The 13,556-nt window shown below is 35.3% G+C and overlaps 1 protein-coding gene across 3 annotated transcripts in view; it reads left to right on the top strand.

The window, feature by feature from the left end:
- CADPS2 (calcium dependent secretion activator 2) overlaps window positions 1-13,556 on the top strand; it is a gene marked incomplete at its 5' end in the record, with an annotated part of 291,727 nt that overhangs the window by 170,988 nt on the left and 107,183 nt on the right. For all 3 annotated transcript variants that reach the window (XM_082279935.1, XM_082279934.1, XM_082279933.1), the window contains one exon: window positions 10,544-10,610. In XM_082279935.1, the coding sequence (XP_082136061.1) occupies window positions 10,544-10,610 (67 nt within the window). The remainder of the gene's footprint in view (window positions 1-10,543; window positions 10,611-13,556) is intronic.

Here is a 13,556-nt window from a genome sequence, read left to right as displayed (position 1 = left end):
AGATAAATTAATCTCACTTTTGATTGTTTATATTGTCTTGTGAAAGTGTTTATAATTGAAAAAGTGCATGTTTTCCTGGCCAATACAGGTAAAGGAACTGCATGTTGATTTTAGAAGTTTCAAAGTGTAGCTTCTTAATACCTACAAATATGAAGTTTTTCTCTGTATATACACAATCTATTTTGGAAGAAGGCTTTAAAATATTTAGGGTGGGAGTTATTAAAGCCTAGTTGAAAATTTAGCTCTGCAAATTCCAATAAATTCTGTTACAGTATTGTGGTAAATCAAATATTTGGAGAGTGGAGGTGGCTATTCTGGTATGTTTACAGGACACAGGAACTGCTCTCTTCTCTAATGCTTGACTGAATTATAGCAGGAAATTATTCCTTTTATATATGTGTGTCTAAATATATATATATATATAAATATACGCACACATATAAAGTACTGTTTGGGGAAAGACATCTAAAAATCTCAATCTCAGATTTGAACAATAATTAATGAGTAATAATAGAAATATTAATTATATATTTTTTACATTTAAATTGATCATCCAAACACTCATAGAAGACATTCCTTTGTGTTATTTACAAGTAAATACCATTTTAAAAAAGGTATTTCTAGAACTTGAAGTAAGGAGAAACTACTGAAACCTCTCTTCGCATCCAATTCATCAGCGATGCAGCTTCTATTTTCTCTTAGATTTTATGGATTTTTGAAAAAAATTTTATTTAACAGCAATTTTACAGGTGAATATCACTGTAGTATTTCAATTTTGAGGAGATAGTTACTTATCAGACAAGCCTGTGCAGCAGGAATGGACTGACCCCAGTAGATGGCTCTGATGCTCCCTCACAGTTAGTAGATTCTGTATTCCTAAACTCCTCCTTCTACAGCTCCAATCCCAAATCAGTTGCAGTTTAGTAACTCCAGTGGGGGAGCAGCATTTGAATGTTCAATTTTCTACATATTTGTTATTATAAAGAGCTTTGACCAAGAGCAAATCTGTGCTGTTTTTATAGGCTTATATCTTTCTTGCATAGCATTTTTTTTCCCCCACCACCATCCAAACTGAAACCATCTTAGGAATTTTTTTCCTAATGACATTAATGAATGTTAAAAATCCTGAATGCCATGAAGAAATACACGAGGAACTTTCTCAAAGGGGATACATTTTTCAGTGATGCATTTCTGTTGTATTCTGGTATAAGTCCTGTGGAATTCAGTTTTAGATTGTCTGCTTCTGTGTGGCATTTCCAAAGATAAATATCCAATCACATTAGTGGTTGTGATACAAATTACTGTACACTGAAAGCTCTCTCTTCCAGTGCCACAAGACAATTGCTGAATAATACTAGTGGGTGCCAGTTTCAGTGTGAAGCATACAAGCTGCTTTCAGGCACAGGTACTTGAGTTGTGGAACTGTGCTGCTTACTGGGTGTAGATTTTAAAAGTTTAAAATGGTTGAGAAAACCATTATGGAAATTAATTGAAGCAAAAATCCATTAAAAAGTTAAAAACACACCGACACCATTTCTAGACAAAGAAATCTAGGGACAGTATTATGAGTATATGAGGAACCTGTGGGGATGTATACCTGCAAGCTTCCCTCCATAGCCTGTTGAGAACAAGGCACAGGCCTGAAAGTACTTTTGAGTGGCTGCTTCTACATTCTTTTGGAGAAGTTTCTTCCAAAGTGACATGGAGTCAGAAGTCTATTTGTTTCCCTGGCATCTTTAAAATTCTACATGTATTCTGTATAGGAAAGTTTTTTAAAAATTGATACTTTTTAGTACCATAAACTGATTTGTTGGGTCATATTATGAAAGCTTTCTTCCTTGTTTTTACCCTTGTATTGTCATCAAAAGATGGCCAGGAGTGTAAAAGTACTTTTTTGAATCTAGTTTTTGATGAAAGCATCACCTACAGGTATCATTCTGCACCAGTAGGTTTTTTGAGGCAGATTGACTATTAGAATATTAGATTAGCCTTACTGTCTTGAACCAAATATTCATCTAACCGTCTTCCACTGTGGCCAGCTGCAGATGACTAGGAAAATTTATAAGAATAATTTCTTATTAATCTTCTTAAAGAGTATTCTTTCAGACTCCACCCATCTGCAGACGAAGGACTTTCTGAGCCAGGTATGACTCTTTGCATAAGCAAGCATTCCTTGCAATTAAATTTCTCTTTCACAGCCTGTCCAGGAATGCCTAAAATGCACATTGAAATGTAATTAATTTGACTTCATGGAAACAAGCCTCAACAGTTGCACTGCTGTGTGAGTGGAAATTAATGTCTGGCGCTGTTCCTACATTCCTTAGAGGTGCTCAAGACATGATGGAGACAATCTGCACCACTGATATACAGGCGCCATTGTGTTTTCTTGCTGTTGTATGTTGGGTGGAAAGAAAAGTGGTATTCATTGGATCCAATGTTTACATGAAGTCTGCTAGATTCAAAGGGACTTTTCCAATGTATGAGAGCATGAAGTGTCAAAATTTTAATCCAGAAGAAAATCGTATAGTTCCCAATAAAGAGCTTTTTATTTCTGCAGCGTGGCGAGAGACTGCTATTTCAAAGATTCTGTATGAATTCCAAAAAGGTAACTGCATTTTTGCCATTGCTGCTTAAATTGTACTCTAGTGCTTCTCATTCTTGATGGTTCTGTAGTAGCACAGCTAAAAAGAATTGTTTTCTGCCAAGCATGGCGAACATTTTGAAATCTCTACAGTCAATGTCATCTCTGTTCTTTATTCGCTGAGTTCAGCCATTTCATCCACAAAAGTTTTACCTCATAGCATTGGCTGAAAAGAGCAAACAGGTTTATTATACTGAATTATGCTTTAGAATGAATAATTTTGTCAGACTGCAAATACCAAACATTTTCCATGCATGTCACATTGTTGACTTTTTATGATTCCTAGGTACAGAAAACCTCCTTCCTAGCATCTCTTTTCAGGCAACTAATTACAACAGCTAAGTTAGGAATCTTTGCACTGTAGGGATCTGGTAGAGCACAGGGAGACAGAAGGGTGCTTCCAAATGGTAATCTGCAAAGTTCTGAAGAAGAAATACCCCCCAAGCACTTTACACTGGATCTATACAAAATACAAGGGAAACAAGATCACTGAAAGTGGAGTTGCAAAGACAAACATATTTAATTTGCTGTTTCCCTTTGGAACATTTTATTTTTACTTTTTTTTTAAATCATAAGTGAGTTGTATGTTTTGACACACAGTTAAAAGGCTGAACAGCTTTACAAGCTTCTGAAATGTATTTTCCAACTTCTGGAAAGTGAGGGCTGTTGTGAGGGTGCACTAGGAACTCAAGTTCTGAACAGTCTTGCTCTTTTCCACTTTGGTTTCTCTCCCATAGGAATTAATGTGGAAGTACTAACCTCCTGCACTGGACATGTTGTGAGGAGTAATTGCTTGGTTTATAAAGCACTACTCAAGTGTCAAGTAATGTTCCTATTAAGAGAACAATGCTATGTAAGTGAGGACTTTTTAAACTGATTTGTTTCAAAGGTTTGGTGATATTTTTAAGTGGTGGTTTTAATCGAATTATTTTAGGGTTTTTTTTAAAAATCCAGCTATCAAGAATTTTAAAAAATATTTTTAAAACATCATATCATTCTGAATAAACATCTTCTGTGTGCACAAATTAAAGTGCTAGACTAATTCATTATCATAATTTCTGTCTGTCATGTCAAATCACAAATAGGGATACCAAGTGTAACGTGCCTCCTCATTCCTTTGCTAGTTTAGACATACCACTTTATACTAATTCATAAGTACTTTAAAATACCCACTCATGATAATGAAAACAAATGTTATGAAAATACTTCGAATTTAGTTTTTGGAATGAAAATGTATTTATCTCATTCTTTTAATATGTTTTATTACAAGAAAAAATAGCTCTGCTGAGGTCTGTATTCTTTATGAATATTGTATTATGAATGAATTTTGTATTATGTCAATACAAAAATGGCAGTGAAAAGTATATAACCAGTCAGAGATAATCAAAGCCAAGTATCATGCCTGAAAGAGATCACTGCTCTTTCTGGCCTCTACCACCAAAGTTTTCAATACCTTTTGACTGTTTCCGTCAGTGGATGTGTATGACCAAGAAACAAAAGGAAATTTTTCATGCAAACAGGTTCCCAGCCATTTAGGCTTTCTAGATCACAAATAATATCTCTGCCAGGCTGGAAAAAAGGTCATCAGTTTTTTTTTTTAATCTAACTGTAGTTCCATGTGCTTCCAGTGACATGGAGAGATGTCTAGGCTGGACACCCAGCTGCTTCTGGGTCCTCGAGATGCTTGCAAGTTATTTAAAGTCTGTCAATGTTAAGAACTGTTTCCACAGCTAAAGTGAATCCTCAAGGGAGGGCAGTGCAATTTAGATTTCTTCGACTACTTCAACATCAGAATTTAAATTTAGATTTTCACTTTGAAAACCAGCTTTCTCTTTTTTCCTTTTCTCTTAGCTCCTGCTTTCTGTGCTTTTGCGGTCACAGACTGTTATCCTTTTAGATTAAGTTAAACTAAGAGATGACCTTCAGGTGTGCACCCATATATGCTGCAAAACACAGGTAGCTGTTTTGCCCATGGGTTCAGTTTAGAGCTAGTCCGTAAGCTGCATCAAAAAGCACAGAGGGTGGATGCCAGTTCCTCGGCCCCGGCTGTTTTGCTGCATTACCTGTTTACATTGCATTTAGATTACATTAGAATCAGAGTGCTTTCTACATTTATGTTGGATGAAGGATTCATTCTTTTATTGCCTGGAATTCTCTCAAGGCCAAAGGATGTTTTTCTGTCTTGACAAACACTCACATTTACACACCAAATAGGTTTCGTGATATGACGTAAATTAGATTAATAATTCTCAAGTTGCCACTGTACTCACTTCACAGGTTCCCTAAGTACTGGCATGCATATTCACAAATGGTGAAGCGCTCTAGTGAGTAGTAAGACATCACTGTTAAAGAATCTAGGGATATCAGATCATCCAGCATTCCTATAACCATTTATACTGTAAGTGAAAAGTGTTTAGCAGGAAGAAAAGCCACACGTTTTCCTGCTCATACAATGAGTATCTTGCTTATTGGAATAAATGGAACTGTTTTCTGTGGCTGTGATGATTTTTTTCTTGACATTCTTCAACATTTCTTTATCCTTAGCAGGCATAATTACAGTAGTTTAGGCTGATTTTTTCCATTCCATCTGTTGAAGGCTTATTTAGTTCTCTTTCTCAAGAGCACAGAAAGTACTAAAATGAATCTGAGAATGTTTACAGCTAGATTTCTTATGACCCAGGTCATATTGTTGTCTTGAATCGAGTTTTCTCTCTCGTCCTCTACTGAAAACAAAAAAATTTCTTAATCTTGCAGGGTTAAATAAAAGGAGGAATGCAGTGCAAGGAAGATTCCTTTTATGCAAGGCGAAGGGATGACTGAAAGTGCCTGTGGGCATTTGGTCCCCATTGGCTCTCTCAGCGAATGCAATGATGCCCACGGATAGCCTGTATTGTTGTCAGTTAAATGGGATCATGAGTGTCTGAAAGGTGTTTGAGAATGAACTGAAAATCATTTTCACAAGTGGATGATTACTTCTGCCACATGTTAACCGAACTCTATCAGAGTGGCCCAGATTTTTGAGACTGCATTAATTGCTCTTTCAACCTTGACTGAGGTTTCTCTTTAAGAAAGGCCTTTGCTGGACTAAACTGCTACACGTATTGATTTTTCTTTCTGTATTTTTTTCATTGTTTGTGATAAATGAAGCCTTTTACAAGTAGAGAATTTATCATTCAAGATGTAGATAGATTGCTTCATTCCTTAGAATAAAAAGGCTGGTCTAAAAATGATCTCTGTAGAAGGAGTAAGTCCATTCTCATTTCTCCCTCAGTGAATAGCTCCGGTATTCTGCACACAATTATGTTTTTCAGCTATTCATTAGTGCTGATTTTTTTCATCAAAAAGTAGAACCCTGCACTCTCACAGTGAGGTGAGGACTTGGAGCAAATAAGCTGCTGTCTTCCTTCCTGCATATGTCATCACATAACTGAGGCTGAACTATAATATTTAGCAATATGATTTTGCATTTTAGTAGCACAATGAAATGCACTTCAAGAGATATTCAAACTTTATATAATTACTTTATGTAATTACAACATGGTTATGCCCAGACTTTTTAAAGATAATGGTTGTTCATTTTATTTGTTCTATTTCTGACTGAGATGAGATGATATATAAAACATTTTTATCCAGGTGTTTCTGTGTTTTGTAGTGGAAATGTAATTTCTTGTAATTTTATTTGTTTTCCAGGAAAATTAACTATAAGTATTAAATGGGAATTTTTTGTATCATATTGTAAGCATTGTGAGGTATAATCATGTAATTCTGTGACTTCATACAAATCCAATTTTTATCTTTTCATTTGGGAGCGAGTGAAGAGCAAGACAGCAGTATTAAATAATTTTGAAGAAAAGAAGATTGCAGAACTGTTTTTAAAAGAAAAAGTCTCAGAAAACTGATTGCAGGGTTTGTACATTTAGTTGCATTTTCATATTAGTACAAAACATGTTAGAAAATCTTCACATTGGGGTCACATTCAATGACTCAATGTATTTGATCACTTTCTGTGTGCTGAATAAAAGCAGGTGTATTAGTCTTAAGTTACTGGAAATTATGTGAGTAATATAAGAAAACTGAAGAAGGCAGTTTAACTATATTAACTATAAATACTATTATAAATATTATAAATCCATATTAACTATAAATATGCTTTCTAATGTACATTTGTACAGACAGATGTTACGTGTACATATCTCATTTATTAAATTATATATTTTTACAGAATAAAAGTCTGTCGTCTATACATGTGTCAATATCCATGAAAACACCAGTCTTGTCAGAATATTTATTAAACATTCTCAAAACATGATCTTAAAGAAAAGTCAAATAAATCTAAGCAGTTACTATTATAGTGTTCAGATGCAGGGGAAGTATTTCAGTGTCTTCCTTCCCTGTGTATGGCTGAACTTTAATAATTCAAGAATTATTTTAGATTATCCCAACTTTGGAACCCAAATTAGAGCAAGAAAAATTGAAGCAAATGGTGTGGTTAGTGTTTAGAAATATGGAACTGGCTACTTCTGAATATCAGTTTCTTGTTTGTATTGCACAAAATCTTTTACTTAAGGAAAGGCACAGTGGTTGAATGAATTGCTGTTCTGTGTTTCTTGTGGCTGCTGAGGATGTTTAAAATAGTCTGAACAACTGATGCTGTGCATTTTGTGTACATTATTTTGGATGGAGAGAGTGACTGTGGCTTCTGGGTGAATGCAGATACACTCACAGGTAAAGAAATAGCAGGCTGCAGCTCTCTGAGTTCGTGACTGTGAGGTTCTGTTCTGGTTTGCAGTACTGGCATTTACCTGAGATTCATGAAAAATGATGCAATTGCCCACCTTAAAAATAAAACATTCTTCCACTTAGCTCTAGGACTTATCTCACTTCTGAATCTGTTAACCTATTAATTTTCTGCTCCAGTTGTGAAACCCAAGTGTCATTTAATTGTGAAAACTGGCTCTTGTAGTTTTTTTCTGTTCTAGACATCAACTACAGTGTCTACAGATCCTAGATATTACTGTCTAAATATAAGAAGGTTCTGAGGTCCTTTGCTTCTTTTTTTTTTTTTCCCCCCCAAACAGAAAATGAATGAGAAAGAGGAGCTCAAAGAAGACTCTAGAAGCCTAGGAAGTTTGGGTTCTTCCACTATAAATGTTAGAGTCTTGAGTAAGAATTAACCTCTTATCTTTGAGGAGCAGGCACACTTAAGATGAGCACAGGATATACGCCTTGTAAATGGCTGAAACTTTGTACATTAGAAAAAAATTGGTACCATTAGAGATGGTTTAATTAGAGAGGGATTAATAACATGAGATTATAACCGTGTGTTTATAGTGATTTGTAAAACCAGACAGCATAAGTTTTTGCATTTCTATATTAAATCCCAGCTTTGTGTTACGAATATTATTTTCTTTGTTACCTAGTCCTATGTAAGACCTGTGAATTTTAAAGTTAGGTAGTTAATGTTCCACTCCTTCGTTTCCCAAGGAAGCTCTTTTTTAGCAGCATAGTTGGAAGTGATTTTTAGGAGGAATAAAAATGCACATTGCTATTTAATTTCTTTTTGTATGCTTTCTTATTTTATACTTTTGAATTTACTATATCTTGTATTATTTCTGCCTGTACTGCAGAACTATAGGTGGTACATCTTACATGAAAAGTAATTTAAAAGGCAGCCAAGTAATATAAAAAGATCACCTTTTCTCTGATAACAAATATTCTTTTAAGACCTCTTATTTTACAAACACATTTCTACAGCAGGCTCGGTTAATAATGAAAAAGAGCTAGCAGAGAGTTTCTAAGGTTGGGTTACTCATTTTACGATAAGCAAGAAGCCTTTGTTAATCTATGGCTTCTTTATAGACATTTAAGACAAGAGGGTGGGAACGTGGTCAGGACGTCTTTGTACTGTAGCTTTGGAGTACTGTGTATTTTCAACTGTATTTTCAACAGTCTGTGGGGCAGTTGCCTTCTGACACATATCACAAAAACCTTCATGATACTCCAAGGGATGCAGGGGAATGCAGTGGCAGAATCACCATGAAGAACAAGGCAATCTTAGGACTGAGAGAGACCAAAGGCCACCTGTGGAGTTTTTTACTTTTCTCCCTCAGGTCATTAAGCTTCGAGGCTATGTGAAATTCATAATTTGTTTCCCCTCCACCCTATGACAATAGTAAAGAGATTAGCATGGCAACATCAATGTTATGTGCTCTGGGGAAAGTGAATGCTCTGAAACGTCTGAAAAGGAAAACAGTTCGTATTTTGTGGGGAATGTGTGACCATCAGTCTGTGAGGTAAATTCTTCCTTATTTGCAAAATATTATAAATTTCTGAATAAACACTAGTAGGACCTTTTTTTTGTACCCTTTCTGTCATAACCCTTACTCCTTTCTTTTCATTTAATTTATAATAGTCACAGAATTAAGATGTCAAAAAGACTGTGGCAAGATCTGGACTATTCAAAGAAGGCCACATCAGCTGGTAATTGTGTACACAGAGCCAATTTTCTTCCCTTTCATACAAATAAAAAGCAGAGTAACCAAGTAAGGTAGAGCTTCAATACAGGTGTAGCAGGATTTGAAGAAGGACAAACACTGGTGTCATAATAATAAGGGAGCCACTACATAATCTGACAAACAATTAATAAGCAGGATGCTCAATGTTTATTTTAGACATAAGTTTGCCCTTTGTGATGCCTAATAAGGAGAAAATGTGCTTGAAAGTACACCCAGGTATGAAGTATGAAAACAGCAAGTATGAAAAAGGTTTTGCCTGTATCTTGCTTACTCATTTCACATAAGATGTTGGTTCATTGCTCTGTTTTTAGACTGAGTTGCAAACTACTGGGCAGCAAAGCATGTTCTCTTACCAAAGAGGCCCATGTTCATCTGTCAGTCATCTGACCAACCATCTCCCATCCTAGTTATTATAGCTAGTTCATAACGTATGTACCAGCATCCCCTGGAGAGTGCCCTGTGAAGCCAGCATTCATTGGTCTGAACAATCATTGCTCTGCCTTTGGCCAGCCTAGCTGTACCAGATGTCCTTGACAGAAGCTGGCCAGCCAGAAGGGACATCTCATGCATAATATTTTGCTCTCCTGTCAGGTTTTAAGCAGCAGATCCTTACCACTCATAGGCTCTTGCTTACAATCTCACTGCTCATCCTTTTCTTGCTGTCTTTGTTAACAACAGTGCTACATGACCACAGTGACAGAAGAAATGTCACTATAATGCCAGAAAACTCACTGCAAATTCTTGGGTAATGAGTATGCTCTCTCTACCACCAAACAGTATCAGCATCTGTGATTTCTCATCTCAGTGGTTGATACTCCTGATTCTATCCTCTGATTCAAAGCCTGGAAATTGCGAAGGTGGCAAGGAGTTTTTGTAATCCTAGAGTCTTTATAGTGAAGTGCTTCTGTTTGGAAATTAGATTCTAGTTTACTCTGAAAAAAATTTAATCTTGTGTGTCTGCTGACATTGTGTTATGTGGGCATTTTATCACACTATCACTGGGACTGACTTCTCACAGACTAAATAAACACTAGAAAATTTGTGGAAACTAAATGGAATAAAAACTGTTGGGGACTTCAACTTTTCTAACATTCAGTATTTCTGTGTAGTCAAAAGTGTTCTACTTTAAGCTACTTTTTCTATTTTTCAGATAAAATTGGTGAAATAAAAAGCCTTTTGTTTCTGGATTTTTTTCTTATTTTGAGTGAAAAGGAATGTTTCTGCCTTTTTATGATATGAGTGAATAGAATAAAAATCACTTTTTACATATGACAACACTGAAGAAGCAGCTCATTAGAGTAAATTAATACACGTATTTGTGTTTGGTCCTCCTCATGTCATGCTTCTTAATGATGGAAAACCACTCCCTTTATTATTTCTTTTGCAGGTATTTGTATGCACTAGGACAGAAGGTTTGGAAGCGGTGGAAAAAACGCTACTTTGTGCTTGTTCAGGTTAGTAGCCAGCCGTGAAATTTAAATAAAATAGTTCTTGGACTATAAATTATGTATGATTTCTGGAGTCATTTGTAAATCAGTATCTTCAGGCAACATGTGCAGTATTGCTCCAAGCTTCTTGCAGCACAGAGACATCCCGCTTATTTTTTAAAAATTTATATACCTAGTAAACAGAAATGTTACCAAGTTTTAGAGATATATATATAAGTGGATCCCTACGCAGAGCAACGTTTCAACTGAAACATAAAAATTTCTGGATGAAATTTTTGTGACCTCGCTTTTTACCAGCACTAATTTAAAATAAAGTCATATTTCACAAAATGGATTGTGCCTACTGTATAATTTATTCTATCTCAACAAATACTTCCTGCCTTTGAAGTTAAAGCAACAATAGTTACTATTAAGAACTTTTTCTGATTTTTTTTAATAATGCCTTTTTTTTTTCTTCATTTCAACATGAAATTGGGTAAAATTAAAAAATTATTATAGAAAATGTGGTGTAGCAAACAAAGATGTGCTAGGCTCATATTTTATAACTTTTTGTCCAAACCTGGAACTGTTAGTATTTTCACATGCTAGTGAATGGTGATATTGATTTGAGATTAATAGAATAGTAGATTTTGAGATGTCTAAACAGAGAAATTAATTATTTTTGGGAGTCTTTGGAAAAAAATCATTGGTTTCTCTTTGTGTTTGTCTACAGATTACATTTAATGTTCCTCACACTCAGTTGAGAAAACGCTGTTTTGTCTCCTTTGTTTTATTGACAGAAAACTCTTAAACTCTGAGTCTCCATAAGTATCATACAAAGGTTGAAGCCTATTAACGAGGCTTTTTTAAGAACAAAAGCTTCTAAAACTACTTTACAGAAAGCCTGATTTCTTTATCACGCTGTCAGTCACACTCACCTGGTCTCCTCCTATTTCTAAGTGATTAAAATCATAAGGTTGTAAAAAAGAAAATTACTGAACAAGTTCTTTATTAATGTTAAAAGCCAAGAGTATTTGAAGGAGATTCTGGAAAGTGTACAGAATTCATTCAGTTTCTGAGTTTACCAAAGTCCTTTGTGATGAGATGAGGACGTTTTGTGACTATTAATATTTGTTGGGAAGACCTTTGTATAGGATAGCTGTCAAGGCATGGGTGTGAACAGAAAATAATTTCAAGTTGCAAAGAAAACCAGTAAGACTACGTGCTCCCTCGTCCTTCATCCTTTTCTTTAACACTCACCCTACTTGTCACTCCTTTCACAAAAAGAATGAATTTGTTCTTTTCACAAAAAGAATGAATTTGTTCTTTTCATCTAAGCCACAGGTGTCATCTGATTTTTAAATTGTACATCTAGGAGACACATGGTCTTTATATGCATGCAATATGGAGCCAACATCTGGGAGACTGGTTTATTCCAGTCAAGTTAATTTTAACTATTTTCTACTCTCTATGCTGAAATTGAGATACTGGAGGAGAATATTACAGGAATTTTGTACTGCGATGGGATTTAGTCATCTATTTCATTTTAAAACAGCTATCAATTCAATAAAGCTATATAAAAAATACAATGTTAAATCAGTATTTACTGTCCAGACAGCTGTGGCTCATTTATGTAGTCCTGCTGTGATACATTCACTGGCAATAAGCTGAACTCAATACATGTGAAATAAGCATCCAGTAATGAACCAGTCTGTTGTATTGATGTATTATTGACACATTGACAAGTCTTCCTCTATAGATTAACTTTTAGCTTACAGTGGTAAAATATCAAGGACATGAAATTCAGTAGCTAAGACAGAGGCTATCAGTAAGATTTACGCATACTTTGAAAACTTAACTCAGTTGTGACATTGGATGAATAATGTTGATTTTTTCGGAGTGTGATGTGAGTAATGTGCACCTTTATTATTGCTGCACATATTACAAGTTGTTAGTGGTTTCTGAAAGAACAGATCAATGTTGTAGAAAGGTTACAGTAGCTGGAAATTTTAATTTCTTCATTATATTGGTTTTTTATCCTTTACTATCCAGTCACTTTTCTAAAAGGTCATTAATTTAAAACCAGAAAATGACAGGGATGTAAAATATTAAGTAAAAAGCCTCAGATAGACCTGATATGTTTTACTTCATTTACTGTCTGATATCTTCCTCCAGTAATCGGAATGCAGATCCACTTCTCTCATTTCAATTTCACCTGGTCTAATGTTTGAAAAGGCATTCATTTGATTCATGGATAATTGTTTTCTAAACACACCAACCACACAGGCTAATTCTTGCTGCTGGAGTGGGCTGCCTGGTGATGGCCTGTAGCAGACACCACAGGATCAGCTGCCAGGTGTGCAGTAACACTTCCTCCCAGCACATTAAACAGTGTCTGTGTGCCCGTGGGGACATCCCTTAGTGACACTCGTCATAAGTCCCATTCACATTTTTGTACCTGTCTGTCATATCTGCATAGATTGTTGGTTTTGCACCTTGTTACAAAATAGAACAGTTGGTAGTCAGGTGTTTGGACATCTGGAAAATAACAGAATTCAAGTAAATGCAGTTGTAGGAAGAGGATTGCCTTTTATTATGCCAAGATAACTATTCAAGAGGATGGCTTGATTCTGTTTTTATCTGAGAATGTGTTGTACATATTCCTGACTTTTGAGTACCCATTATTCTATGAAGTATTTATGCTAATTTGCTAAATTCTTAGGCAAAGCTAATTACAGCTCCATTAACCATTAATAATACACTTAAACCCATCACAGATCTATATTAAAAAGTGTTATTTCAGACTGTGCTGGTGATTCTCTCTGTAGCAAATGATAGGAGCCACTGATGACCATAAGGAAAAGGGTTTAAGAAACTGCAAGCATAAATAAATGAGGCAAGTTCTGTATTTCATTATTTTGTTGAGACTTTTATTCCCCAACAAAGTCTCCTGGAGTTTTTCTATCTATCTCT

Source organism: Coloeus monedula (genome assembly GCF_965178545.1).
Source record: "Coloeus monedula genome assembly, chromosome: 4".
Taxonomy (NCBI): domain Eukaryota; kingdom Metazoa; phylum Chordata; class Aves; order Passeriformes; family Corvidae; genus Coloeus; species Coloeus monedula.
The sequence above is the reverse complement of the archived record's forward strand: the minus strand, read 5'-3'. Positions and strand labels throughout refer to the sequence as shown.